Source organism: Megalopta genalis, chromosome 5, assembly GCF_051020955.1.
Source record: "Megalopta genalis isolate 19385.01 chromosome 5, iyMegGena1_principal, whole genome shotgun sequence".
NCBI lineage: Eukaryota > Metazoa > Arthropoda > Insecta > Hymenoptera > Halictidae > Megalopta > Megalopta genalis.
Genome location: NC_135017.1, coordinates 15,389,768 through 15,413,464, shown reverse-complemented (window position 1 = coordinate 15,413,464; position 23,697 = coordinate 15,389,768). Strand labels below are relative to the sequence as shown.

Below are 23,697 nucleotides of genomic sequence, written 5' to 3'. Positions count from 1 at the left end.
TATATATAAATATATATATATATATATATATATATATATATATATATATATATATATATATATATAATCACAATTTGCAAACCTACTGTGCACTGTCAAAATGAAACATAATGAAAAAAAAATGAAATAGCGAGTTAAGGGTTTTTTAACATACATTACGAACATTGTACTGACTTTTTTAATGAAGTTTTATCACGTTACGGAGTACTATATAAATATACATATATAAATATATACATACGGAAGAAATATTATGCAGTATATATATACATATATATATTGTATAAGCGAGAGAGAGAAACAGTACACTTGGAACTCGGCGTAACGACACGAACACAAACACTCGCGAGCCACGGAGAACACGAGCGAATGTTTGATGACATTATTTGATGAATGATACGCCAATAAAATGAAGAATGTACATAATAAAGAACGGTATATACAATAGAATGCTACGAGATCATATGACCCTAATCAAATCGAAACAGAATTCGAACTTATCAGGACCGCGTTAAGTTAAATTGAAATCGCGGTGCGCGCGCATCGGTATACGACGTGTTGCCTGCACGAGGGGCTCGGATTTGATAACATCGGCGCATGCGTGGAAGTGTCGCGCCACGGACGAATCGATAGACCGATCGAAGAGATCGATGGCCAGTCGGTAACTGCGTGTGACGGTCAGTAATGCAGCGACACGGAACCATTGAAATCTTTTGAAACCTTTCGAGTCTTAAATCTCATTTTCCGAGAGTAATCGATCGCAGAGAATCTCGTAAAGCATTTTAAGGATCCCCTTGGAAATATCCCGAATAATCTAGGGCAGTTACTGGCCTGGATCTTCGGCGCGTTTTAGGAAAATGAATCGTAGAAATTGCGTCCCGTTTGATATCATCGACCGTTCGTTCTTATCTTCCCGCGCAATTTTCCAGTAGTTTTAATCGGCGGCCGGACGAAAGGGAAGGAATTGAGAACACCCCGCCTTGACTCGAAAGTTATTAGCGAAAAGTTATTAGTGCGAGTACCCGTTCCGTTTCAGGGAACAGCATATTTTTATCCGGCCGCTTCGCTGTTTGTAAAATACAGAAAGCAAAAGGTATAATCCGCAACAGGCGACAGCGGAGGGGCAGGCGGTGTGTATTGATCCACGGTGTTCCATGGCAACATGCTCTCTCTTTCTTTGAGGACATCGTTTTGTTTATCGAACCGATGCCGCCAATCATTTTTTCATAGACTCGCAATTGATCACGCTGTTCGATTTGAGAATTTCCCGGTTGCGAGTCGAGGGTGCTAACTCGATTTTTTTCTATCCCCGATGGTGAACCGATAACACTGTTTCATTCGTCGAATCGATATTCGTCGATCTCATGACAGTCCGATCGATATCTCGAGAGAGGGCAATCTACGCTGGTCAGTTCTTAGATGCTCGAACGGTTGCGGTAGTCAGGGGCATTGATTTTCGGTTATTGCTTTCACGCACGAATGGTTTCAGTATTCGGTGATCGATCGCTCATCTATCCTTCTCGATCATTGATCACGAACATATAACATTCTCTGATTCATCGAAAATCGATCATTGCCAATATTGCGAGGTTCCGACGATCGACCCAAGGAAAGGCAATTTTCTTTGTTTTTCCTGAGATGCTTCGAATGTTGCAGTAATCGGGGGCGTCGATTCTCCGTTGTTTCTTAGATGCCGGGAAGGTTGTAGTCGCCAGGAGTCGATGGCACAGATCCTTTTCGATCGACTCGTAACCGTTGGTTGGATAATGCAGCCCGAGGGGGTGGTAAGCGTAAAAAATGAGTATGCCCGGTATGCCATTCCCACGGCAACCTCGATTCACCGAAATGTATTTTAATTACGGAATGATTTGCTGGAGTGCGAGCGCAATCCGAGCGAATTCCTTGCCTCTGACGTCACCGATGCGCACACACCAACACGGAAACACACAAACGCACACACTTTCATCGATTATTCGATACACCGAAGAAAATCCATTTCTCCCGCAGCCACCCTCTCGCCTACACCCGTCAGCAGCTTAATTCTCCGTCGCTAATTTATGACAATTACCGACCAGTTTATCAAACAATCATCCGACCTGATTGTAAATTAGACGAGGGATATTCAGCCTGGACAAAAGGCGATCGAAACGAAAAAGTATCTGTTTGCGAGATCGAGTGGCACACGCGCAGATTACGGACGGGAGGGGTGATTCGTAACTTTGTTACCCTTCATTTTCCAACGTCCCTCTTGCGGTTCCGCTTTCTCTGGGCTGGTAATTAGCAAACCGATCGCTTTATTTATGAAAATATCGCTCGATCGCCGTTAAAGCACAATAGGAAGAGTGGTACTTGTCAACGAATGGTCAGACGGCGGAGGGAATACAATAACCGAATCGGAAGTTTGATTCCCGCGTCTGTGACGCTCGAGTCATCCATTTACGGGGGCTGAGAAGAGCCTGTTCTCGGTTTGATCTGTGCCCCGCAGTGGCGTAGCTCAATTACTGATCAGGCGTAGGCCGGAGCGAGGCTCGGCTGGAGCGTTACAGAGACCTCGGATAGATGTATATTTCGTCGGCACGGTGGAAACGCCGTTCAGGAGGGTCGAAGAGAGAGAGAGAGGCGTTTCCGCGTGGCACGGCCTCCTGCTCGTAATTAACAACGTTAGGAGCTCGAGCTGGCAGAAGTTAGTGCCTGTTGTCGGTACGTCTGCGGCCGTACCGCCTCGCGGAAACCGTTTCTCTCGAATGCGAAACGCGACGGCTGGTAATCGGGAATTAGAAACTCGAACGTAAAACACCATTTACGCGCTCCCCTTGGTCTCCTCGTCGCACCTCCACCTCCCCTCCCTCGTCTACATCGAGCGGTTATGACCGCGTAATTATAATGCGGCAGTTTCGAGGGACGCGAAAGGCTGAAGGTTCGGTTTGATTGGCACCCTTCGGCCTGACCTACATCACGTGGCGAACTTTCTTCCTCCCTTTGGCTCTCGGTGGAAATACTCTCGGAGAGGAGAGCGGCCCTCTTTTCCTCCGTGAAGAGACGTTTAATTTTAACCTCGTGCCTTTTCGTCGGTGCCGTTTAATGGTAACACCGCAGCGGAGCTGGTCCAATCGGTGTCCAGATATCGGTGCACAGCGAGCTCTCTCCACCATCCTGCTTCACGACCCCTGAAAATTTCAGATCGATTTATTTATTGGCTGTTGAATAAAAACATCGATCGGCCTGGGCTCTCGGAGAGAAATCTTATTCATTGCGAGACCCAGGTACGATCTTCCTGAATCCGGGTGGGACGCATTGAACACAGGATCTTCCGGATATTCTCCGCGGAAGCAGCAAAGGCTTGTTACTGGCCAGACAAGCTCATTGGAACTCGCCACTGGTTGAATGTTCCCTGTCTGCCTGCCTGCCTGCCTGCCTGCCGAGAGCTGAACTTTTCCTCTGTTGCTGCAGTTTTCAAATTTATTCACTTGCTAACTGCTAAACAGGGTCTCGGAAATATTCCGCGCCAGTGCAGACCTGTTTTCGCCGAGGAGGAAGTTCCTCGCTGATTTCGAAATCAATCGAGCCTTCGATGGAAAGGTTGTTCGTCTGACATTGTTCTTAACGGTACTCGGGAGGCTACGTTCACAACTCGACGTCGGCCAGAGTTCACGAAATCCCAGAAATGGCCCCATTAAGCGCGCACCCCCGCAAACTCGTTCAGCCCTTTAACTAAACTCGCTCGGCGGCTACGTGTTCGGCAAATACGAATTTGCCGTTAGTAAACTATGGATTTCGGTTTCGGTAAACTTCGTCTCAATTTCGCAGCGAGTTCGTCGCGACCGTTTGCCCACGGCTGGTCGGCCTTTAATTGCATCGGCCGGCTACGCGATCGTGCCCCCTCGTTTCGTCGCCTCTCCCTGACGCGATCGCGATTCGCTATACCGACCGACGATCGATTTATTCGCGGAACAGGAAAATTCGGAAATACAGCTGCAAGCGACGGCGATGCCCTAAGTTATCCTGTCGACCGGTTTCATCGTTGGGACCGGAAGCGAGGAGCTGGCGACGCTCGGGCAAATTTCCGCGAAAGAAGACACGCGACGGAGCGTTAAGTCCGGCGCGTCTTGTTTGGCACAGCTGGCCTAATAACACGGCAGTTTATTTTCGAGCCCGAACCATCGATACCCACGGCCAGTCCCCCCCCCTCTCTTTCTCTCTTTTTCTCTCTGTTTATTCGCCTGAAAAAAGTTAATCGTCGAAAGTTGCCGGTGGATTCCGCGCGGCTGCGACGCGAAAGGACAAATAAAGGAAATGGCGCGGAACGGATGACGAAGTGCCGCGAAGATTCCTTCCAAAGTTTCGCTCTGCGAGCCTGAGACGGTGGAAGGGATCGAGATCTTGATCTCGCCACGTCCGCAACGGCGGATCTGATTTTTTTTATCACTGCAGGCGAGCCAAGCCGAGCAGAATAGAGCCAGGATCCACGGCAGAAAGGCACAACATCTGCAGCGAATCGAACGAAGCCGTGATCTTGGTATCATATTCGACCCTTTCTATTCCATCTCAATTATCGGCAGTTTAGTCGCGTGTCAGCCGCCTAAATTCGATGGAATTATCGAGGCTCGGCTGGGCTCGGTGTGACACGGAATAAATATTTACGGTTCGCTGGGTCCAGATAGAGAGAGAGAGAGAGAGAGAGAGAGAGAGAGAGAGAGAGAGAGAGAGAGAGAGAGATGGAGATAAAGATAGAGATAGAGATAGAGATAGAGAGGGGAGAGAAGAGCAAGAGAGCAAGAGAGGGAAGAGAAGAGAGAGAGATAGAGAGGGAGGGGTGCTGGTCTGCAGCGGGTACGCGCGTCAGCCACGACACGCCGAAGCGGAAAGGGCAGGAAAGCTCGTTCAGCCTTATCCAGCCACTTTTCCGCGGACGATAATGGGCTCGTTTCGCTCCGGCGAAATCTTAGGCTGCAATCAATTTACTTGAAACTGGTCTACGTGCGCGATTCACCGAGATAACTGGGCGCCGTCGACGCCGCCGACGCCGCCGACGACGACGACGACGCCGACGCCGTCGCAGCCGCCTCTGTGGAGTGCGCCGACCGAGCCGCTTTTCTCCCGGGCTTCTCGGTTATAGAAGGGGGCGAGGCTTCGAGGCTAAGTTTTCTGAAAATGACTGACGCCGGATTATCAGATCGCCCGGCAGTTCCGTCGTAAATTATTAAGACACGTCGGCGTTCCGCTCCGTGTATCGTCTCCCGTCTAGACGACCGACCGAAATCCGGAGAATCTACGAACACCACTGGCGAAAGTCTCCCCTTTAACCAGCGATTATCAATTCAGGATGCTCATCCTGTTTTCTAGTCCTCAGCGGTAATCCGACCAACACCGATTCCATTCCTCATCTTCTTGGACCTGCTGCAGTCGTCTGAAAAAGTAGTACGAGTCAGTTGGTAGTCGGATAGAATGGTCTCGAGAAGCAGGTGATCAGAGTACTATGGAATAACCAAATGGTCGGGTAATGACCACGGAAAGTTGTATGAAACAGTGACCGATGCGAGAAAACTAGCTCGAGTCGATGACAGTTCGAACGACGTACCATGAGTCCCAAACAAGACACGCGGACGGGGCACGTCTTTCGTTAGCGGATGTCGAAAAACTGAGCGGCAGAACGACTTAGCCGCGTGTAAATCAAAGGGGAAACTCGGCGTGGTTGTGGTTCGACGTCAAGGCTCGTCCGTTGGTTATTATGAATTATGGTATGAAGGGCCGATTCGAAGCAGGATGGAAACCGCGAGCAGCCTAGTTGCATCTTCGCGGTCAACGGTCTTCTGACGCAGTGCGGATGCTTAAAAATTAGTTCGACGATCGGCAATGAAAAACACGATGCAGCACCCCTTGCACCTGATGCGACTTCCGGTAGGGGGAAATTTCGGATGGGATCGCGCGCGCGGCAGCGTCAATAAATCCTCGGCTATCGAACATCGTTGCGCCGCGTAAAATGACGTCGCATCGCGTTCCGTTCCGCTGCAAATAACTTGTAACATCGGCAGTTACATAATCTCGGGTGAATATACATAGGCGTGGCGATGCGCGTTACTTGCGGGACCGTAATTCAGGGCAACCGTTCCCGCCGTTCGCCCCCGATATATCTGATTCTGTTATTTCCTCCGGTTTCCATTAGTCACCGGCGTGTGACGGCAGTCGCGGCCGGCTTTCCCGCCTCGGAAATCGCTCGAATTTTCTTTGGCCGTCTCGCCGAGCATCGACAACCTCTCTCGGACACCCGGAATATCTTCGAAGTTCGCGCCAGCGAATGGTTGCCCGCGACTTTCTGAAAGTATCGGTCGAGAGTCCACTGCCACACGATATAAAGTGGAACGAGGAAATGGAAAAAATATGATTACACCGTGACACATGCATTCGGCCAATCCCAGCGTGTCTCTGAAACGCTCGAGGTGGTCGTTGGAATTCTGCTTATATAGCCCGCCGGATCAAAAGACGTAAATTCATCTCGGGCGAAATGTTTCTCCGTGACGATACAATTCTGCAGTTTTCCTTGCGACGTGTCTGCGATCTGCAATGGATATTTTTCGTTCAAGTAATTTCATCGTAGAAAGTGCTTTATCGCTTCTTCCGACCAATGGCCGATCTATACTACTCTGGTCGAACATTGGATGGAGTATACTACTTAGTCGACTCGCATAACTGTGTCCGACTCCAGGCTTATCCCCACTACTCTGTCCGACCATCTGGCTGATGCATACTACTTTGTCCGACCATTCGACTGCTGCACAGCACTTTATCTAACTATGCATTTGACAGATACGCGCTACTTTGTCTATCTAGTAACTGATTCATACTGTTTTCGCGGATTACCGACTTACCCATACCGTATCGTCCAATAATTAATTGATCCGTAACACAATGGCTGATCATCGAGCGACCCGTACCAAGGCTTGTCCGACTTCGCATATATCCTTGGACGAAGAAGAGTAGATCCCTTGGCGCTTCAGCTTTGGCTGCTACGTACGATCCGGCTGCAAATCAAGCAAATTGTAGCAGAGCTATTTCGGTGCAGGTAGAAAGTCGCGTGGAAAAAGCAGACTGTTTAGGTAGCTAACGGGGAATGTTTCAACGGTATCGATGGACACGGAGAGCCGGATCTGGCCAGAGGGCAGCGCCTGGCTCGTCCGGCCCGGTATTTGCAGAAATGTCGCGAAAGAGGGACACGAGCCCGAGGCTGTGGATCGTCGCGCCGGGCACGCGGATCACATTCAAGACGTCGTGAAAGAGTCATTCACGCGTGCTTCTCCCGCGTATTTAGATTGTCGCGGTCCGCTTATTCTTCGAACGATGCGCCGGCCGCGATAGCTGCTCTCTCTCTCTCTCTCTCTCTCTCTCTCTCGCTATTTATAAAAGAGGACCTCGCCGAAACGATTCGCGAGGCCAGCGATATATTCGCGAGGTAGCCGCGGATCCGCCAAGAATAACGAGTACGCGTTGACACCGAATCGTCGGGAACGCCTATCGAATTTTACAAAACTTGAACTTTCCACTTTGCTCGGTTCCAGGGGCCGAAAGTCGCTGCTACGACGGGCGACGTTGACGTCGGAAAAAATCAACGTTTGAAACGGTAGTCTTGCGACATTGTCGGTGCAGACTCAAAGGGCAGTGCGCAGAACTGCTCGCCGATAAATTCGATAGACCGTAGAGCCAATTACACGCACTCTTTCGAATATCGCAGCGAACGTCCGACGGTCCCTGCGTTCGCCGGCAACGAGTTTATCCACAAATCGTTTCGTTATCGCTAGGAACGATCGCATGCGATCGTAGCGTGACAGACGTCGAGCGGCATGCCAGCAGCGGAGGCGTGATCGACGATCGCGAGATCAAAGGAACCTAATAAATCGTAGCGAAGGCCGATTCGGTCGGCACGCAGCGCCAATCCCGGGGCAACCCGATTTTAGAGGCGAGATGTCACGCGGCGAGGTAGCTAAGGAGCTGCGAAATTTCGTTAGCCGGAGCCGGGCTGAATAGCCTCTCGATCTTGTATGCCAGCCGTGTGTGCGCGCGCGCCTAAAAAGCATGAATAAGCCGCCTCGCTTCGACCCCAGAGGAGAGGAACACGGTACTTTCTTGCGGCGATCTTTTGTCCGTCGAGAGCTCGTTTTTCCCTTCTTTTTTTGGGATCGACGAATTACTAGCCTCGTCCTCGCTGCATACCCCAGTGTCTCCTATCCCGTCTCCGTCTATCTTCTCCGATCAAGCGGAGCGTGTCTTCCCATGCGTCGCGTCGGTGGGAGGTCTGCTTGCCGGTCCACGATCCGCTGGGATAAGTAGATCCAGTTAGACGATCCAGGAGATCTGCAAAAACGGAATAACGTCACTACATACAATATAGAAGCGATACCGCTGAATCTAGAACAATCGGTGCGTCTATAACTAGAGCGAGCTCTGTAGCAAGAGATCCACGTGCGAGAACAGAAGCGACACGAGCTTCGTATTTCACGAGATAAGTAGAACGAGGGTCGCAACTAATCAGCCACTAGTAGAGAGGTCCATGATTGATCGGATAAAAGGTATCGGATCTGTGTTTGATCGGATGAGATCTGTGCTTGATCGAACAAGCAGAATGAGGTTTACAACTAATCAGCCAAGTGATACGAGGTCTGCGCTTGACCAGCCAAGTTGAACGTCGACGCTACTGGATCGGACAAACAATTACAAGCAAAACAGGAATCATCTGCTGGCAGGTCGCTGTGAATGAAGCCAAAACGCTATAACGGGGAGCAGAGGACACGTGACTAGCGAGCGAGTGCGATTCACAGATATCGAGTCGTGAGTGGTATTCATTTATTCGAGGGCAATCTATCACCGATAACATCTTCAAGGATGTCCCGCTATCCTGAATAATCTGGCCCCCTAAAGACGTCGCTATTATATTGTTATTATTATTATTATTATTATTATTCTCACGTGGGTGCCTCGAGTCGGTCCAGCGTAACGCTGTCGAGCGAGACGGAATAAAGGGAGAGAGATAGAGAGGGAGGAAGGGAGAGAGACAGTCAGACAGACAGACATACAGACAGACAGACAGAGAGAAAGAGAGAGAAACACAGAGACCGGGAGCTAAAGCTCGTCGGGGATAGAGTAGGAGAATCGAGGCGGGCGAGAGCAAGTGAGCGAGTGAGGAGCAACGTCCGGGCGACGAGGTCCAGCAGAGGTAACCAGGGATGCAGGGATGCAGGTGAGGCGGCCAGTGTCCCATCTTTCTGGCAGGCGGTGGTTCGTGATCGTGGCATGGCGTCGCCCGGTGGAAAATGGTGCACCGGCTGCCAGAGAACACCGGGCAACAGCAGCCCCCGCTCGAGAAAGAGACCGAGGAGGAAGACGAAGAGGAGGAGCAGGAGGAGAATAAGAGTAGGGGTACGGAGAGCCGTGGTACCAGAGGAGAAGGGCAAACCCGAGAGAAGAGGAGGAGAGGCTGGTGCTCTCTCGGCTAGGGGATTTCGCATCTCTGTATCGGCGCCTGATCCGTGGCGAAGAAGGAGCCACGGTGGCCGCCGCCACCGCCGCCACCGCCGTGCGTTATTGATTTGACAGGAATGACGGGAAATGGCGCAGGAATCGATAAGAGGTGGTACCAAGCCGCCGCGCCGCGCCGCGCCGCGCCGGTAGCAATGCTGCCTGATGGTAGTGGTGGTGGTGGTGGTGGTGGCTGCAAGCCGCTCTAGAATCCGCGGGGGTGGCACACAGGGGAACACTGGAGAACAGAGGGTCGCGGAGGGACGCGGAGAGGCAGGGAACGACGAGAGAACGCGAGAGGAGAAGCGGTCCGAGCGAGAGCCGCGGGCGCGGAGGGGTGCGGAGGTTCCTCTCCTCTCTCTCTCCCTCTCTCTCTCTCTCTCTATCTCTATATCTCGGTCTCCCTCTTCGTTTCTAGGGACGAGAGGGGTCGCAAGCTTCTCCCGTTTCTCTGTTTCCCTCGGTTTTCCTCTTTGCCCGAGAGGGAGGAAGAGAGCAAGGGGTTGCCAAAGAGGGGGCTGGAGCACGAAGCAGAGCGGTAGGGGGCCGGTGGAGGAGGTGGCGGAGAATATTTTCATACTCCAGACTCCCAGCGTAGGTAGAAGATGGCAGCCGAGGCGTGATTCGAGGCCGGGATCTTCACTCTCTCTCCGGACGCGCGCGCGCGAGCAGGGGTCGATCCTTCGACGTACGGACCAGAGATCGCGGGAGTAGTGCGCTAGCGTGGTGCATTATCGCGTGTCGTCCAGTGCAACCAGGAACCGGATATTCGCGATGTTCTAGGAGGACACGTTCGCTCCTCTGTAATATCGTCGAGTGCCCGGTTCATCCGCTCGTACTCCTCGCGCGTTTAGCCTCTCTCCTCTCTTAGCCTGTTCTCCTCCGCTCCGCTCTATTTCTCTTACTCTTTATCTTTATCTTCTCACGCGATTCCCCCCGCGATCCTTTTCTTTTTCTCCGGTGGCTCTCCAGCGTCCCCTCGTTGCCCTCTTTTCTCCTCTCACGTTTCTTTTATTTATCTTTCCGCGAGACGGCACTCTGTGTCTTCTCCTCGATCTCTCCCTCTTCTTTCTTCCCGGCTGCGCCTCTCTCTCTCCGCGTTGTCGCTTCCCTGTCTCTTTTACTTGCCTTTCCGTCTCTCCTCACCCTCTTCTCTCATCTTTCTCGCTCTCTGTCCGTCTATCCGCTCTCCTCTTCCACGGCCGAACCCGCGCGTAACCCAGTCACAGTTCAGTCGTGTACTCATGATCCGACCGGCGACCAGGTAGTACCGCTGAATTATGCGCGACATGAGCACCAACGCCATCGTAGTAGTGTTTCACGAGCGTCACGTAAAATGGAATTAAACAATGTTGTTAAGACGTAAACATGTTTTGGCTACACTGTGGACTCTTTGTTCTCGTGATTGCCGTACCTGGATTTATTAACACCGCCGACAGCACGTCCAAGCGAGGTAACGCCTGCCTGCCTGCCCTGATATGACCTGACTCTCTCTCTCTCTCTCTCTCTCTCTCTGCATGCCTGTCTGTCTGTTCTCTTTGCACCGCTGTGTCAAGTAAATTTGCCTGCCTGCCTACTTTGCTTGTTTGCCCTCCTGAGTTGTGTCCTCCTGCAACGCGAACAATCGATCAGCCGTCAAAATTCCTCGAAATCCTCTCCCGCCCCACATGCTAATAAACTACCCCGAGAGCTCGAGCAAGAGAGACTTCCGAGATCGTTTATCCTCGAACGATTCCCACGGTTTTCCCAGGCTGGAGGCGAGCATGCTCGATCATAGGCGTGCCGGAGGATGTTGTCGTCCGGAAACACGGCCAGCTTAGGGTACAAGCTCTCGCCTCTCAGGCTTCTTCTTCCTGATTTAGCATTTGCCGTCACGCGATCCCGTAATTCCATGCATTGCTCGCGTCGCAGGCCCGTTCCAGCCGCCTCCCTCGCTATAGCTCTCGTCTCCTCTCACCAACCCCTCTCTCTATCCCTCTCTCTCTCTCTGTCTGTCTGTCTCTCCCTCTCTCTCTCTCTCTCTCTCTCTCTCTTTCTGTCTCGCGGTCGTTAATCGTCGTTCGCAGGCTGGCATGGCGTGTTCCGGTTACACACGATTGCCTGTTGCGGACCCCGCCAGCCAAGAATATTCCCTCGATTGTTATCCTTCCCCTTGAGATTGAAACGTTTCCACCTAGCTCCTGCTTCTTCCCCGTCTCCCACCCACTCTCTCTCTCTCTCTCTCTCTCTCTCTCTCTCTCTCGCTATCTGTCTATCTATCTCAATATCTCTCTCGCTCTGTCTCCCGTTGGCTCGTGCAACCGTTCGATCGCCAACCTGTGATTTCAATTTCTTTCGTGTCGACGCGCACGTTCGCCAGCGGTCTTATCTCGCGGTCGGACCTGCTTCCCTGTATTTCGAGCATGAGCTAGAGATCCGCTCGCGGATCCGAGCGGAATGCTTTCGTTCGCGCGAGGTGACACGGCGGATCCCGGTTCAGACGCGTCGCGACGCGGACGGACACACGAGAGCCGCTGTTTTCGCCGCGGAACAGATATTATTGGCCGGCGTGCCGCGCTTGCTATCGATCCCAGCGTATCCCCGTCGATGATGCATGCTCTCGCCTCCGCTCCACACCGTTCGATTCCAGAGAGGTCTCGCTGCGAGCGAATACATGCACGCACGCGAGCAACCGTACCCGGTAAATAAACGACGGCGATGATTTCGATCGTTCATCGCCCGCGCGCCGGCTTTCCCGTTCATCGGACACACACGTACGACACGGAGGCGGGGGCGGCCGAGCTGCGACCGCGTAGGGAACTACTAGCGTGCCTCGTTAGCGGTACAATTCGATTTCGCGATCGTCTCGCGTTCACCGGCGAAGGACAGAGAGCCATAAGTATAAAGAACTTTGCAGTCGATCTAGAGAGACGTGCTAGAGATCCCCGAGTTTTGAGCCGCGACGTTACCAGTCTGTTTATTGATTTCAAATCGTTTCATATTCGCTGGCGAGAGACAGAGAGTCACGGACATAAAGAACTTTGAGGTTGATCCAAAGAGACATGCTAGAGATCCCCGTGTACAAAGTTGCCTCGTTACTGGATCGTTCATTCGCGATTCGCACTTTCCTTGAACTATGTACTTCCAACGTCGAGTGTGCCAGTGCTTCGGTAGATCCTTGACAAGGTATCACCGTACAAATCCTCGGTCTAAGTCCTTGCTTGCTCCACTGCTTGTCCGCTCGGCGCACAATCCATTTCTATGCACCTGAAAGAAACATCTTCTATAATCTGCCTGATAGGATATAGCACCTCTGAACATGTCCACGGTAGTGCATCGACGCTGGTCCATCAACTGTCTTTCAGAGGACGTTGAATAAGAGCTTAGGGTGGTCTATCGTGGAGGCACTACCGCATTAACGAGCAATTAATAATTGGCAATTAAGGCTCTTTTATGTACAGTTATGCGACATTATGTTGAGTCATATGTAATTAAGTTTCCGCCGGTGCGTGCGAGCGTGCGCGACAGTCGCAAACACGCCACGCCGGGATTTATACCTTCGCGCGAACTGAATCGAGATTCGATTGATTAATCGTCCTGATTAATTGCTTCGCTGCTCGGCACCCCCAGTGTCCCTGTTCCATCCCGGTCGTTCGCATGCTCTGTCGGCCGTCATAGGGTGTCTACACCGAAATTCGGAAATTATGTTGCCTCGGCTAATCGGATCCGCAAAAATACGGGTCCTCGGAAGGAAATGGATGGCTACGACCGGTAATAGGAAACACCCGGGTGTACGTCCTCCCGGCAGATCAGGATTCGGGGATAATTATTTACATCGGTTAGAGAAATTATTGTCGCTTTTTTAATGATAACGTGTGGCTTTATCTTTTGCCCACCCGTTGCGTAGACTCTGCTTACCATCTGCCGATAAATGAAAATATTAATTATCTCCTCCCATCCGTTTACTGTGAAATATTTCGTATCTTCGTGGTTCTTTAAACTGTGGACTTGCAGAAGTTGTTGGTTTAAAGTCTGCAGAATGTGGACGAAGCATTATCCTTGGATCTTCGGTGCATTTCTGCGGAGGGTAACAGGGTTAATAAATTACTGCCAGAACGTTAACGATAATAATAACGTATTACCTGTCTATCCTCCGCGATGCTATCGTAACTCGCTGCGCGCTATAGAGCAAATTTTACACCCGGAAGAAAGATTGCTTCGCCATATGTCTTTCCTTCGACGCTGCTGCTGTTGTTACTCGTTCTTCTGGTTTCCTTTCATTTGTTCCAAGAATTTGCTATACACCGGGCCTCTGTAAAGACATAGCAAGTTTTCCAAGGAATACTGTCACCGTTATTCGATCGCAGTTACCTGGCAGCACAGGTTTTATCGGTTAATGCCCATCGACACGCGGCCGCGTTCCTCACGTGTGCTTCTACTTCCAAATGATTCTGATATTGTCGAGCCGACAATAAAACCCAACAAGATTACGCATATTACCGAAAGAGACCACTGGTCGTTAGAACTTTCTCGATACAGGGTCTTACGAGCAAATATATAATTCTCCTGAACGGAGAATTGAAAAAGAAAATGATTAGGTTCGACGTTGCGTCACGTCTGCTCGACTTTGTGCATCGAACAATTAATTTCGAGCGAGAATAAAAATGTAATGACATTCTTGTAACAGAAAATTGATCCGTGAATAGAGAGCCGGCTCTCGTTAAGAACTCGAAAACAAAGCCGTTGCAGCGGGCGTTCGACGGGAACAAAAGAGAATCGAAAACGTGGAATAAAGTTCTCTCGACAGGCGCTTCGTTTTCGACGGAGATTTCGAAAATTCTGCTCCAGTGGAAAAGCCGAGCATTGGTCAGACACCGCTGTCGCGCTATACGAGTGATCGGCATGTGCGTGTCAGTAAAGCAGGCTTTCGTTTTTGCGAATTTATCGAACGAGATCTATTCGGTGTTATATTTCGAGGTTCGACACGCTTATCGGCCGACATTCGAGGGACTCAGCAGAAATTTTGTTAAACGTCTATAGTAATTTTCTGCAAACTTCTAAATTTAAATGTGTAAACCGTTGCTTCGTCTACGCGAACGCAGATACCGCGATCGTACCACCGAGATTTCGGCTTTAAATTGCTGTATAGTAAAGAAGCAAGGGACGCGAACATTAGCAAGACATTGAACTGCAGTAAAATGCGAAGGAAATACGAGGGGATGATTTCCAGGACCCGACGAAATTAGGGAGGGCCTGGTAATCTCCGAAAATCGTTCGTGTAGAAAAATCCAAGCAAGAAAAAAGGGAAAGGGGGTGGAAAATAAACGGAGACGGGGGCACGAGAAGAGGTGCGGGAAGACGAGGCGGGACGTTACGGGGGGAGGGGGAGGGGGGGGGGGGGGAGATCGAAATCCCCGGGGACACGCCGTTTGAAATTCGGTCGTTTAAGGGTTGAAGGATCCGTGCCACTCCCGTGCCCTCCGCCCCTTGCCCCGGGCCACCCCTCGGTGCCACCCCCGCGTCGCCCAGGGCGCCATATTCGTCACACGTTTACGGCAGCGGAGGAATGACGTCATCGAAGAACGAGATGGGTCACGAGTGCACTGACACGCATACCTACGTGCCGCGAGACCCGATTTCATCGTATCAACGGAAACGCGAATCGAAATCGATCGAGTGCCGAGGGTGAGGGCGGGGGAGAGGGTGGTGGAGAGGCTGCGAGGGTGGCAGACCGGTGGCGGGGATGTAAAAGAAACAGTCCGCGTATCCCCGCCTCTCTATCGTTATAATTAAATTGAAATTGCGTGCGTCGGTCGGAACACGCCCGTAGGAATTTCCACGATATTAATATTTTAATTATTATCGTTATAATATGGCGTAGACACGATTTTAAACGTTCCAGACCCCGTTCGATAGACAACGAGCTATCGCAGGTGCGTAAACATTCGCTATGCCTAGTAGCGGACCAACGAATAGCACCGGACTTGCTTAACGTGCGAGGCGTTTCCATTAAAGTTAGCGATTTCAACTATCAGGAGCTGCTGCTAGAGAGTCTGCGCCGGTCGGCTATCGGACCAAAGAATACGTGTCGGTGTCATCGTCAATGAATGGGAGTACTCCGTTTCCGCGAACGTGCCCCATAACGCCGCGTCGAGGAATAAAAGAACGCGAGTTCTTGGGGGAGGATGTGAACGCGAGTGTGCTTGTGCGCGTGTAACGGGGTCAACTCATGGGAAGCCGGGGGATATCTAGTCCATCATCGTCGTCGACCCCGAAGAATCGCGCGATTCGTATCGTCGCGGGGAAAAACACCGGAATCGCTCGCGATCACGATAACGATAACGATCCCAGGGGCAAAAGGGGCTGCGCATGCTATCTGAACAGGACTCGAATCTTACAAAATTCTCTGGGCAAAAATATTTCCCAATAAGAGATCCCTTTATCGGCTAAGACACTAATTTCAATTTAAGTCTGGACTATTGCGATTGGATAAATGGAAAACGGTCCAGCCGAGTCCTGCCCCGCCACGCCCCAGTCCTCCTTCGACTTTGAGTCGTCCTGTACATCTTAGAAACGACTCTGAAGTGGAAGGGAGGTTAAAGGGCGAGCCTTTTGTCCCGGTTTCGTTCGTGCAGCACGCGGCACCGTGAATTGCACGTATTGGGTAAGTGTGGCGCGTTTCACAACCGCTCTCTCCGACGGTTGCGTTCCTCGTAAAATTGCCGTCCTCTCTCCTTCCAGTTCTCGTCTCTACCCTCGGCTACCTCTCCCGAGCTCCACCCGCGAACCGTAGGACGGCAGGCAAGGACGTCACCGGCGCGCGAAGGGTTCGTTCAGAGTCCACTTGAAATTACATCAGTTGTTCTCCTATTCTCATCACACCCCCCGCGGACACAATCTCGACACGATTCCCCGTTGTCCGACCACCTAATCGCGGTATCTCCCGTAAGCATCGATGCTCTACAAAATAATGGAGACACCTTGCACTCGCAATCGCATCATTCTTACAATATTTGTTCTACTTCTTCGCGGTAGTTCACACAGCATCGAATCGAAACCTTTGCGACTACAATTTTATAGCCATCAATCTTTTAAATACGTCGCGCACTATCTTGTCCAATCCCCTATACGTTTCTATCGAATTAAAAATGTTCTCATTCGAGTAGGCGCGTTTAGAAAGAGACGATTCTTATGGGATGCAGCGGGCGCAGTCCCGAGCGGTTTCCCGTGAACGAAATATTGATTTTCCGGCGGTTCGCTTGTTCGCCGGTCCCTTTGGATGATTTACAAGATCGGGAAATACCTTTCGGACGCATCTGTCGATCCCCAGGAACGGAGATGGAACGCTGGCTGTGTCCCGGGAAATCCGGCCGCGAAAATGTTTCTGCTTTTCCTCTTTTTCCGGCTCGCTTCTGCCGCCCCTGTATATCTCACGCCCCCTTTTCCTCCCCCCCCCCCCGGAGGAATCAATCGATCGCGGTGCAATTAATCAACTCGGCCCCTGCCTCGACCGAATGATGGCTCGCAGAGCAAAGTTTCCGGCTTTCTTGTCTCGGGCAAGATCCGTGAGATTGAAATGGCAGCGCGCCAGTTCTAATTCATTGGCCTTGTACGACGGCCGCTTTTAATACGTGAACTTTTGGCCGATTTCGGGGAGGCGGGGTCCGGTTGTCTATTCCCCCGTTGGTCGAGGACTCGCTGCGACGGTCCCGTCACGTCCACGGAAAACACCGGTTTCGGATTTCGTCGCATTGCCCCACCGGTGCAACGGTATGCGACTCGGATCTTCGGTAGCGCGGCAGCGAATGCTGTAGAACAAATATTTGTCAATATCTAAAAGCAACCCTCGAAACTGTTCTCTACGATCCCCATGAAATCTGAATTTTGAACCAGGGACTGAGACGGGTAATTGGAAATCGATTTGTACGGGTCGGTGGAACGTTATTTGCACGATTAGAGTGCTAGAGGCGTGCGAGGGGTCGCAGGGGCGCGAGGGACAGTTAGGGGTGAATTCTGAAATCCTGGCTGTTCTCCTACCGCGGTGGATAAATCTGCTTATTCTGCTTGAAACGGGGCGGCGAGAGGGCAACGGGGTATTTTCTAGGCGTGGAAGTAAATTCGACGGAGTCGAAACGACGATAATATCTGTCTGGGAGGGCACGACCATCCCCGTCGTCGCTCCATTAACCGAAATATCCTACCCCGCAACGCGCCTTCCGGAGAAAGTTATTTCTTCCTTCCGGCGTTTGTTTTCCGTGTGATCAGCGATCGGCGCACACTCGGATCCAACAACGCGGGGGCAGTATCCGCTTCCTGGTGTTATTCAAGGAACTGCACATTGCAGCCATTTTCAAAACGGACTTCTCCTTCTTCTTATCTCTCTATTATTTTCGCTGGACCGCGTTAGATCTGAAAACAGATTTCGTAGATCAATATCTCGGTTTTGTAAGAGGTTTCACTGTCAAGAAAGTCGCATCCGGTCTTCGCTGGTTTTCCCAAGGTACCATCATCATGACGCGGTTCAACTTTCGTAAAATTGATACGGCGGGAAATAACGCGCAATGAGAGACCGGCTTCGATCGATCGACAGACGGATGAGAGGGGCGAACGGGGGGTGGACGTGACGAGTTAACCGGCCATCAAAGTTTCGTAATTGCGATCGTTCCGAAGGGCTAGAGACGTTCCGTGACGTGAACGAAAGCTTCTGGGCTGCTTCCTTCCGTCTTAATCGTTCCCGAACGGGAAGAATCGACGGAACGATCAAATTCAGTGACGGGCCGAACCATCCCCGGCCCGGCAAGTATTTAAATCTGCCACAGGCTGTCGAGACGCGTGTTCTCGGTCACGGAATCTGCTCCTGGATCGATAAAATAGGTAATGCAATTCTCATCGTTGACAATCGCCTTACCGATCATTGATCTCCTAGATCCCTCTGTCTCGCTAGATAAATGGACCATCCGCATCCAATGCGGATATTCTTGCCAGCGCAGCTGTTCCAGGATAACCGTGCTCCATTGAATTCTGAAAGATAACAAATCCTGTAAATGAATTCATGCCTATGCTTGTGGTTTAGCATCGCGGATCGCGTGCTGCGCCTAGACACCGCACGAAAATCCGGCTGCAGCTGTCCAAAGAAACACGTACACACTTCGATAATTCAAAGGCCCAAGCCTTGACGCGCTTCGTTGGCGAAAACGTGCGCGCACGACTCTGTTATTCGTCACCGTCGACATCGTCCCTCGTCAGCGAACACCGTTGCATGACTGAAAACGCAATATCGAGTTAACGTTCGCGCCGGCAACCCCCAACAAATGGAAACGAATGAGGGATCAAAGAAAGAGTTATTGCGAGCGGCATCGCGCTCGCACGCGCGCGAAAACCCAACCGTTTAGCGACCGCCTCGAGCACGCAATTTCTATCGGCGTAGAGAGAGCGGGACGGGGGGCTGGGCGAAACGGAACGAGATGGATTTCAATTCCACGCGTCGAAATTCCAGCCGTCGATAACCGATGCTCTTTCCTATTTCCTAAACGGTTAGATTCTCCTAATAATTCAGTAACGCGCGCGCTCGTTCCGCGTCGAGAACTGTCGTGATTTTTCCAATTCTCACGTTCGAACGACGACGAGGCTATCGGCTTGTTAACTGGCAAATATTTGAAATGCGCTAAGAGAATTTAGGTGGTCGCAGACGTCTCGAACGAAGGCAACAGCAACGGAAAGAGGACAATTGCGGGGGCGTGTCTGGGGGCCGCACATGCTCGAGCATATAATAAGCCTCGAGATGCCTCAAAGGGGCCACGGTTAAAGTTTCGATGCGTCCGGCGAAATTAATGAGTTCCCATCGGCTAACAAGGCGGCACTCGTTTGTAATTGAACGTCGTATCGGAGGAGGCATCGTGACTGAAGCACGCGCGCAACCGGCCAACCGAGCAGTCTCTCGTCTGACGAGAACCGACTACATTACTCTACTACGCCCTCGCCGCCCCCGCGTGTCACCTGTCCACCTAACTTTTAATAAACTGTACGCGGCGTCGATGACGTGTACGCGCGACAGTAAAGAGCCTGCTCTTTAATTCCGCTCCGGAATCGGGTCAGGGCTGCGCGAGCAGCCGCCTCGGTTAGGCTATTATTAGTTCCAACCAATTTTCCATCGAATCACGGAACAGCCTTGTTACATGTCGCCCCCGAGGACAGTCCTCGCGGTGCCGCGAGAGAAGGCACGCCACCCGCGCGATTTAATAATTTTGGGGGCGCGGGACGATCAAAGGGACACAGGATTACATAGTTTTCTGAGCGGACGGAATTTCGAAATGCCGGTGCGTTTGACGCAGTCACGCGTAAATCCAACGAGATATCTAAATTAAATTCCGTTAAGGAGACCGTGAAATGCCTCGCCGGTACACTCATGAGCCGTGTTCGAAATTACACCGGGTATCTTACCGGGAAATATGCCGTGAAAAAGTTTGCATCTTCTCCTTTGATATAACCATTTTACTCTCGAGCTGTTGCAGATCCATTCGTTCGCACAGCTCCCATGAACTCTCTATCGGAGCCTATTTTGTCGCATTGTGTACCCAGTAGTCTCGGTGTATCTACATATTTGAAAATATCTTAGTACAAATATACGAGCGGGTTGTGCAAGCGTTAATAAGAGAGTCGAAAAAAATACCAACGAACGGCAAGAGCGTAGAGCTAGCCGGGCCTAAATCTCGCTTCAGACTAGCATGCAAACACGGTTAACAATGGTCCGAGGCTGAGTCGTCGCGAGGGTTACAGAAAAATTACTTTCACGCTGGACCACGCACGAAGGGTCCGTTTCAGCGGAGCCCTTTGTTGACACCCGTCCGATATGTACCCGGGGCTGAGGAAGCAGCTACAGGAAAAGCACAATTTCTCTTTTCTCCCCGTGTGTTTGGGCGTCCAGGAGTGAAGAGTACGTCGACGACGTAGCCGACAACGGCTACGACCGGGATCTGAACATGGTTCTTCCATTCTGGGGAACGAGTTTCATCGATACTTGCTGGGAACACGAGACTTCCGACGTACTTTTCTTCTTCGCCCGGACGTATCAACACGACGGACGAACCGTTCCTAATTGGTTGTCCGTTCGCCAGCCTCGTTGCGGGATGTAGCGCTCTTGCTTCTACGAGTTGCGATCTTCCTCGCCCTGAAAATAAATGATAAACGATTCTATAACTTCGGGTGTCTCTTTTAGTCGCCTCGTACGACAAGCAGAGTTTGGGCTGTTGGGCTATTCTTGCCTGGCCCTGCACAGGCTGGCAACTGTTCTCGAACGTGACAATTCGTTTCATTTAGCGAAGCGCAGAGCGTAAACAATGAAATGCGCAGAGATACGCGGAACGAGATCATGCAGTGCCAGCATTGTTAAACGGAAGTACCGTTTCGTCCGTATTTTCTGTGTCACCTGGAGACTCCGGTACATGTCCAGGATAACGGGCCGGGATCGGGAAGGGCTCAGCTAGACCAGTTCGAGGAATAAACGGGGTCGTCAGGGCTCGAATAACGTTTCCCGGAACGGTCGAATCACTTTTGACCGGATGCCAAGCGAGTTAAGCGATGGGACGGGAGCCAATAAATACCGCGCGGCGCTCTGTATTCCATCCGGCCGCGACGCGAGGCAGGATCCCGGGAACAGGGTAGAATCGCCGGCGTGGCCTGGCTGCTCCTCCGCGGGAATATTCCTTTTCGGCTTATCGGCCGACAGAACAGAAAGCAACTTTTCCGTTCGAAAAGTTTCGCAAAACGAAACGAAATTAACGCCGGAACAGCGACCGCAACCCGCCGCCCCCGATGCGCCGGCTCGCAGTGGGCGAGGGTTAGCCACCTCAGCTAACGACTCTTATCGAAAAACGATCCCCGGGCCAGTATCGAAAGCGATTGTGTCCCCCGAACCGAAGTTTTCAATGGGACCGAAAGAAAGAAGACCGGTCTTGGAAAAAAAGGGCGACGTAACGAGCTCGCCTCTGTGCTGGAAAGTCGACAGAGACGCGCAGAGGGGGGGGGGGGCGGGGGAGGGGGCGAACCAGAACGAAGAAAGAAGGCCAAGCGAACCAACAAGGGACCAGGCGATCTAAAGCGTGGTATTTGTTTTAGAATTCCTACGCTTTACCGATGTTCGAAGTGGCAAAGCGTTTGAAATCTGAAACGAATGCGCATAAACCTTCATCCAACGTGCGGACTGCCATGGTTACCCATCATTGGGTCGAATCTGACCCGGTTCGGGGATCCAGTTGTCGACATCCGGTTCCGGGAAACACCACGGCGAGAATATCGCTCTCGACGAGACCCGAATCGACCCACCCGCGCCTTCCCCGGAATTCATCCAGATATTTCACAGGCGGGGCAAAATATTTCGCCGCTCGGAATTGAATCCGGGACGAACCAGCGACATTTTTCTCCGTTCGCGTCTCCTTCTCCGTGACAGCATTCTCCCCTTTACCTCCTACTGCTTCCTGCCACCCACTGGAAGGGTGGGGGGGGGGGGTCGATCTGGAGGACCAGATTACCTTGCGAAAAGTTGGAGCGTCCCGAAGGATTGACTGCTTTGATCGAAAAATATCGCGCATTTGACGTAGCAGAGGAAAATCTTGCCGTTGGTCCCCGAGCCTGATGTCCGATTAAATTCATCAATTTTTACAAGACTAGATTTGCCTCTCAGAATCTGATCTCGACCGACTTGTTAATCCCTTGACAAGTAACGCAGGCTGAGTTGGACATCTTGTGTGCTTGCTGAAACGGAAAAGTTTCGCTGACTTGGCATGTTACATTCGTTGAAAAGTGTACTGGTCGGGCAAGAAATATTGCTAGGTTAAGCTAGTTTTAAACCCGGATTCGTTCTTTGACCAATCGGTCGATAAACAGCCGTTCCAATCGAAACGAGAACTCTCTGCGATTCCGTAAACCTTGTATCTATGTCACAATTTACCCTGCATGCGGGAAAAACAAACCTACAGAGGCAGACGGTACTACATGACACTGCTGTACAAGGCTCAAAGAAGGAGTGACTAGCAATTGCATGGACTTGATTGTGTGTCGCGGATCGACGAGGACACGAAAATATTTGGTGGGACTGTTGAATTCTATTTCCCGGCGAGAGAAAGCCGATAATTCGGACAGTTGCGATGAGTCGGGAGGGAGGAGAGTGGGTCGTCGGGTGCTGGGAAAAAGCATTCGAGGATCTCTTGAGCAGAGATTAGTTAACGAGATTACTTACGACTGTCAGCGCTCTGTAAGCAAGTTCTGAATAGGAGGGCATGGCGGCCCGGCCCGGCCCGTGCCGCACATGATCTACTATGCAGTCAGCCGGCCATGTCGACGATATACATTCAGCTCCTGGTCCGGGTGTGGAAGTAGGCTGCACTGTCTGCGAAACGGTAATGGAACGGCAAACGAGCTGGGATGTACCCTTGGAACGAGCCACCAAACAAAGCTCCTCCTCCCTCTTCCGAGCAGCAGGAAATTCCATGAAAAATGTCCATGCTATTTCGCTTCTTGCCGTAATCGTATTTTCTATTACTCACTGCGAAACACACCGTGTATTTGGTCACTATTAAACGAGCGCTGCTCGGGGATCCAAGAGACGCGTCATAGCTAGGTCTGCGGCTTATGATAACACAGGACCAATTTTTCTCCACTGCTTTAAGATACCAAGCCGACAAGACGATGATGAAGATGAGAGATAGGAGTGGTCCTGGAACAAATTGGGAAACTAATTACCGGGCACAGGATTGCACGCTTGTCTAGCCAACTCCGAGTGTGCTCGAGAAGCTTGGATTTTCTTCGACTTTTACCGGGAACGAATATTTCATAAACGAAAGCGAAAGATAAATAGCAGCGACATACAAATATTGGACCCGGACTTTCTGATTGTATATTTATTTGATCGTCTTCGAGCGAGTGTAGCCCCGTTGACAAGCAGTTTATCCTATTTGCCCTACGTTCACCGGCAACGAAGCTTAGCGTCCAGAGCCTAGAGGAGGCTGCGACGAAGGAACGCGTTTCGCGATACAGTGCCTCGTAAAATTCTCCTCTCCTCTTTCTCCCTATTTCATCGCCGGGCGTAAAAAGATAACGAGGACTCGCGAAGAGACACGACATCTCAGTCGTCGAGACCGACGTCGCGAGACGATATATAATCCCGTCGGATAATCGTGAAAAAGTTCGCAGGCTATCCTTAAGGCTTAACTACCT

The 23,697-nt window shown here is 51.2% G+C and overlaps 2 protein-coding genes across 23 annotated transcripts in view; one reads left to right on the top strand and one right to left on the bottom strand.

Annotated features, from left to right (window-relative positions):
* Positions 1 to 160: 160 nt before the first annotated feature.
* On the bottom strand, positions 161 to 22,943 carry LOC117226908 (uncharacterized). 14 transcript variants are annotated; one of them, XR_013033287.1, is made up of 15 exons: positions 22,721 to 22,943; positions 22,014 to 22,236; positions 20,156 to 20,653; positions 19,927 to 20,078; positions 18,631 to 18,749; positions 18,395 to 18,507; positions 17,688 to 17,895; positions 13,629 to 13,798; positions 10,922 to 13,564; positions 8,959 to 10,780; positions 8,206 to 8,346; positions 6,873 to 7,019; positions 6,387 to 6,556; positions 5,579 to 6,313; positions 161 to 5,407 (listed from the first exon to the last, which is right to left on the bottom strand). XR_013033287.1 is itself a non-coding variant. In XM_076521594.1 (4 exons), exons 1-4 carry the CDS (start codon positions 10,811 to 10,813, stop codon positions 3,079 to 3,081), a joined length of 573 nt encoding a protein of 190 aa, XP_076377709.1. In that variant the 3' UTR covers positions 161 to 3,078. The 14 variants fall into 14 exon arrangements, 3 of the variants coding, with proteins under 3 accessions (XP_076377709.1, XP_076377707.1, XP_076377708.1); XR_013033286.1 differs by having other exon boundaries at positions 161 to 6,313; positions 10,922 to 11,116; positions 11,190 to 13,564; XR_013033281.1 differs by having other exon boundaries at positions 161 to 6,313; positions 10,922 to 12,753; positions 13,044 to 13,564.
* mmd (disintegrin and metalloproteinase domain-containing protein mind-meld) overlaps positions 10,819 to 23,697 on the top strand; it is a 48,477-nt gene continuing 35,598 nt past the window's right edge. For all 9 annotated transcript variants that reach the window (XM_076521577.1, XM_076521573.1, XM_076521570.1 and 6 more), the window contains exon 1: positions 10,819 to 10,960. Coding sequence is in view for 8 of the 9 variants with exons in the window: in XM_076521573.1 (XP_076377688.1) it covers positions 10,876 to 10,960 (85 nt within the window). In the remaining variant the exon portion in view is untranslated. The remainder of the gene's footprint in view (positions 10,961 to 23,697) is intronic.

What these genes read in the sequence shown, in the direction of transcription:
- LOC117226908 (XM_076521592.1), bottom strand. Translation starts at nt 9,250, where the DNA reads ATGGGACACTGGCCGCCTCACCTGCATCCCTGCATCCCTGGTTACCTC. An exon ending in GACCGACTCGAGGCACCCAC is followed by an intron (nt 8,347 to 8,958) that starts GTGAGAATAATA and finishes CCGTTTTTGCAG; the next exon opens with ATCTCCTGGATCGTCTAACT. An exon ending in TATTGGACGATACGGTATGG is followed by an intron (nt 5,408 to 6,866) that starts GTAAGTCGGTAA and finishes CTACTTTTTCAG; the next exon opens with ACGACTGCAGCAGGTCCAAG.